The sequence below is a fragment of the Schistocerca cancellata genome, chromosome 5, assembly GCF_023864275.1.
Source record: "Schistocerca cancellata isolate TAMUIC-IGC-003103 chromosome 5, iqSchCanc2.1, whole genome shotgun sequence".
Taxonomy (NCBI): domain Eukaryota; kingdom Metazoa; phylum Arthropoda; class Insecta; order Orthoptera; family Acrididae; genus Schistocerca; species Schistocerca cancellata.
The window spans coordinates 494363810-494369874 of NC_064630.1; the positions used below are offsets into that span (position 1 = coordinate 494363810).

General features: G+C 41.4%; 1 protein-coding gene across 1 annotated transcript; it reads left to right on the plus strand.

Annotated features, from left to right (window-relative positions):
- Positions 1-319: 319 nt before the first annotated feature.
- Positions 320-877, plus strand: LOC126188624 (putative gustatory receptor 28b). The gene has a single exon (XM_049930226.1). It carries the CDS (start codon positions 320-322, stop codon positions 875-877), a length of 558 nt encoding a protein of 185 aa, XP_049786183.1.
- Positions 878-6065: the final 5188 nt, after the last annotated feature.

The following is a 6065-nucleotide window of genomic DNA, read 5'->3' on the forward strand; positions in this document are numbered from 1 at the left end:
CGCAACTTTGTGGATTGCATTACCACAGGGTCGGTTTCTTTCGTCGACACCTGTGTATTTCGGCCATGTCGTAAGGAATATGGTTACCTTGCAGTTTTGTGCACTTAACGTTATACTGTTCAGAAGATTTCAAAAACTGAATAAATATCTTCTCCGAAGTCTAAACTTTTCTACAGAAGATGAGCTTGACTATATGATATCGTCTTCTGTTAGGATTTATCCAAGGAAAGATATTCCACAGAAATGTCACGAGGTATATGTGAAAGATCCGCATTCATTAGCCTCCAGAAAGAGATTACATAACTGGAATAAGCGAAATATGATGATTAAGGTACAGCACGTGCTGGGATGTGATGACGGTATTCCGCTGGCTGACTTGAAGAAAGTGCATGACCTCCTTTCCGATTTGGCTAAAACTGTCAATGCTGCATACAGTGTACAAAATCTTGTAGAAGTAACAAGTTCTTTTGTGAACATTGTAATCAATGTTTACTTGGTAGTGGCACATTTTCTACGTGTGGGAGTAATCTGGTCTGGTGAATCATCAGGTGCGATCCTAGTGCGGTATTTACCGTGGGCGCTGATGTCGGTGTGGCGGCTGGTCGGCATCGTGTACAGCAGCGAAGTGGTGGTCCAGGAGGCTAACCACACGGAACAGCTGGTCGGTAAGCTGTCGCTGCTGTTACCACTGGTTGGCCGCGTCCACTACACAGCTCTGGAGAAGTTCGCCCAACAGCTGAGATGCAGTCGACTCAGATACCATGCTGCAGGATTCTTCCTCATGGACAGGTCACTGCTGACAGGTTGTGTATCAGCCATCACGACCTACATCGTTATCCTCGTGCAGTTTGCTGACGTCAATCCTAGTAGCAAGTAATGTATATTAGGTTCAATTCCTTAGCTCCACAACATGACTGACTTTATAAATTAATACTGTGTGATGTTTTATTTCTTGTAGTAGTGTCTTTTGTTAAACATTTTTAGACGCAATTTGTTTATTTTGGACTGTTTCCTGAATAAGAACCAATGAACTCATGTCTTGTGTCCAAAGGCAAAAATAATAACTACTTCTTCTTCAGCATGAACGAGAGAGGAACAGTATTTCACTCTCTAAATAAGTGTGTATCAAGTACTGGGCTGCACTCATCATCACAGTGATTACGTATGCGTGAATGACTGCCAGTGGCTGAAAGCCTGTTCTTGTAGACGTTGAAATTTGAGGGAATTAATGCGTTTAGTCATCTTCTTAACTACTTTCGTCACGACAGGATTTGTTAATCGGCACTTTTAACGAATATTATCACTTCAAAACGAAATAATGAATTGTTTCTAAAACACTACAATGATGGATTTTTGTTAAGAATGCATCACGTTGTACAGCTACGAGTGATATCGTAGACATGGTTTCGCGTGAAGCCCAAGATTTGCGCCGATTCTGTGGAGATGGATTTAGTTGAGAATGCCCAACGCTGTTGACTAAATTTATTAATTGTAAGATAATAGTATTGGAGTCCAGCCTTTTAAAGAAAAATGTTTCAGGCATGTCATCTGCAGAAATGCAAATAAAGTACTACATTACTTTCGATTGGTTCGAATAAAATATGCTTTTTGGAACACAGTTGATTTCAGTGAGCCTTCCCGATCCCAATGAAACTATGTGATTCGATAGACCTCTTCAGGTCTCAAATATCTATGGTGTATGTATGTAGACTGAAGCGACGAATGAAAACTGTACAAAGGTCGGGATTCAAACCTACCCACTGTGGGGCAGCATGTTGATGTTAGGTTCGCCGTCTTTTTACGAGGGCCTGGCAACTATTTTTGTAGTCAGCCAGAAAGCGATGGAGAACATACTGTCCATATTTTCCAATCTGCACGTCCACATTTTTGTCCAGCCCACTGAAAGAAATGTTTCTATTCTCTATTTGCTTAACGGGATCAGGTCTGAAAATTTGGAATTCTAATTGATACATATATTTAGTAAAGTTCCTCACGCACAACATGAAGTATTTATTATGTTCATACTGACAGTAAATCTCTCTATCCTGAACAGCACAATAAGCAGTTCAGAGGCGACCTATATGGTAAGTTCCTACCAAATTGTCTTTCACCCTGACTACTGATACTAAAAAAAAAAAAAAAAAAAAAATACTCGAAATAATTGCTCGCCACAAAAGTGGAAAATAATTGTCACCACTTGCCACGCAGATTTGTAAATATCACAGACGGCACACTAACAGTTACTTTTGCGAAATATGAGCGATACAGGACGGTGTACAGTCCTCGAGAGTCACTATCAATTATTACGGAAAATACGTGTTTCGTCACGGTCTGTCTCTGACGTCATCCGAGGCAGCGCTCTCTCCGGCGTTTGACAGACGCGGATCTTACACAGTGGCTGGGTGCGAAGTGAAGTCTAGTCTTGCTGACGCTGACGCTGAAAAGACGAGCCTATCCTTGGGTCGAGGTGGTGCAGTTTAGACAAAATTTGTCATTCCTGCGGTTCCTGTAAAAGAGAGAAAAATATATCACCACTCTTGTTGGTTGGTCCTAGCTGGTGTAACCTGAAAAAGAGAAAGACACACTCTATTGAGGGATTAGCAAAACTTAATCCCTCAGCAGGTCAGGCCAACGCGTGGTTGGCCTGTGGTGAGGTTGTTGGCCCAGTCCACGGATGAGCCGGATGCGGGAGCGTCCCGTCGTCTCGTAGAACTCTCTGGCGATGGCGCGAAACCTGTCTCGGAGAGGCAGGATCCCGGTGTCCTAGTGGAGTTGGCGCGTCGAGAAGCGCCTCGGAAGATGCATAGCAGTCTTCAGGGCGCGGTTCTGTATCCGCTGCAGAGTCACAATGTGAGCATCTGCGGCTTTCCCCCAGACCACGGCCGCATACTCTAACAGTGGGCGAACCAATGTTAGGTTTTGAGATATTAGATACAGTAAATACCTTTCCTACCTGAATGCATTTCCTTACATTTGTTCTCGTTTGTTCTGTAGCATAAGATGAGTTTGTTCTGTAGCATAAGTTGACATTCACTATAAGTAAAAAGTCCTAATGAAATGAAACTTTGTCTGTTGGTATCTGAACCTTAATCCGTATTTTTCTCTGAGTTACAACTTTCTCGCACAACAACATACAAAATAATCATCAGGTTTACCAATTTAAAACGAAATATATGTTTCTTTTTCCTACACGGCTGATAGATTCCCTGAAAGCACTGATCTCACCAAGAGTGCTGAGAGACCATATAAGTACAGAACAGCAAAAATATTCTCTAAATATCTTCAATTTATGCACAAAATAGTTTTCTGTTTAGCCAAGGCTATGATATTTAAACTTTTAATACAAAATCCTTTTATGTTTTCATTAAATGTTATGCAGGATCAAAAAGAAAACAAAAATATAGAAAAGCAATCAAAATGGTTTCATTGATGTGGGTTTAACTAGGTTCATCTTTATTATGATTACTAAAACAAAACTCGTTACACTCATTAAACAGCGGCTTTAGGAAGAATTAAGAATTTTGTTTCGTTTATTAGACAATGTAAGAAATTTATAACAGCCTGGATGTTTTTCTGTAAATTCTGTGTGTGTGTGTGGGGGGGGGGGGGGGCGCATGAAAAGTTATTGAACATTTGTTTGTTTCATGATACTACAAATACTTTACAGCCAAAAATTCTCCATGCGGAAAGTACTTGTAAGTGACACACAGATATGGTATAACTAGGTGCAATCATGCACTGTCAAATGTGCTAATTACAAAAAAATGATAATTTCAGCACTGAGGAGATAAATTGAACAAATAAAGGATCGCCATCCGTATTACGTCCTCCAGTTTGCAATTTAGTCCTAAAATTGACGATTAACGAGTATTTTCTAATGAGGAGTGTGTCTTATATTACCTTATTCAGGAAACGTAGTGCCGTGAATTCATTACTAATATGTTTCAAAATTCCGTTACTTTTTTGTAGTATTTTTTCATGTAACACAGTGCTCATGCAAAATGAATTCTGGTGCTACATCTTAAATTTCTTTCCTTCCTTTAAGTATGATGACAGCACTTCATTATTGTAGTTGAAACACGATCTGAGACATTAAACAAGCTGCTCATCACACTTTTCAAGCGATACACAGTGTTGACGGAAAGCGCTGCTTTCGTTCCTGTTACAAACAAAATGATTTTTGAAGCGGAACTCACGTACCCATTCAATAGAGTTAAAAGTTCAATAAATCACCTTTAACTGGCTAGTAGCAACTGCCGTTGATAATTACCTCACCAACTAGACAAACTAGACATGAACGCAGTTCAATGCCAACACGGAAAAGGTCACTCAAGATTCGTCACTTCCAGATTTTCTCAGAATGCAGTGAAATTTATTGACCAGTAAAATTTTGCTTCAGTGCCTGATTATAATGGTACCAGATTCCCCAAATACCTTTTAAACTTCACTCGCACTCGATAAACAGAGTCCCATTCCGTTAGACACAAAATATTCGCTAGCTCATAAATACCTGAAATCTACTATGACTATGAACATATTAAAACTTGTGATATCATAAGTAGAGTCCCTCACTCTATCTAAAATCAGTTCCAAAACGGAGGTGAAATAAGTTAAAGTTCAATGCTGCACATCATCTAAACCTTATGATGTGTTAAAGTTACAGCCAGCTCTCAGACTCTAAATGACACTTGGCTTAGAATTTTTCTAAACACACACAAATATTAAAGCATTTTCTCGCAGTCGCTTGCTTCCCAAAGGCTGAAAATACAGCGCCTGTTCTCCAATACATCATAGCGCACTCAAAATACTGTGGTCAGCAGATGGCATGGCATGCGAGGGGAGAGTTGTAGTGGTGGGGGCTGCGGGCAGGCGCTGTAGGAGAAATGTCCAGCGCTGGAGGGGAAGTGCCATCCTAAACTGAAGCCTACACTTACATTTTTTGTACATATGAGGGTGAGTCAAATGAAAACTTTAAATTTGTAATAACAAATCGAAATTTCGGGCTGTTATCCTGTAAGTTGATAAACGTGCTACAAACATCGCACAGAATGGCCTGTAGGTGGCAGCATAGTGCAGATGCACACATACCGTCGCAGTATAAGTATAATGATGGCCGCCCCACTTGCGACTTGCACCAGGGAAGAACAGAATTCTGTTATTCGGTTTTTACGTAGTGAAGGTGTGAAACCTACTGAAATTCATCGACGAATGAAGGTTTAGTATGGTGATGCATGTTTGTCACAGCAGCAAGTCTACGAATGGAGTAGGAAGTTCACAAATGGTGTGACTTCAGTGGAAGATGCTCCTCGTCCAGGTCAGGCACAACGAGTTGTGACTCCACAGAACATTGCAGCAGTACAAGCTATAGTGAAGGAAAACTGCCAAGTGACACTGAATGACATTGCAGCATGTTTACAGATTAGTCATAGGTCAGCACACCACATTGTTCATGATGTGCTCTCGTTTCACAAAGTGTCTCCAAGATGGGTGCCATGGCAGCTGACTCCTGAAATGAGAGAGCGATGTGTTGATGCTTGTCAAGAACTTCTTCGGCCCTTTGCACAAGAAGGTGATAGCTTCTTTGCAAGAATCGTTACTGGGGACGAAACCTGGATTCACTTCCACCAGCCGGAAACGAAGAGAGCGAGCAAGGGATGGCGCCATTCCTCATCACCAAAACCAAAGAAGTTTCGAACAGCAGGGAAGGTTATGCTGACTCTCTTTTTGGACGAAAAAGGCGTCATTTTGGAGCATTACATGCCTATAGGGACCAGTGTCAGCAGTGCATCATACACAGATCATCTGCGACCTGCAATCAAATCAAAGCGACGTGGATTGCTGTCAGCATGTGTCCTTTTGCAACATGACAATGCAAGGTCACACACTGCCCGTACAACAGTTGCAACAATCACAGAGCTGCATTTTGAGTGTCTTCCTCATCCACCATACTCACCAGACCTTGCCCCAAGTGATTTCCATATGTTTGGATCACTCGAAGAGGCAATGGGAGGAAAGAAGTTCCGTTCTGATGAAGAGGTACGCCACGCGGTGCATGAGTGGTTGCG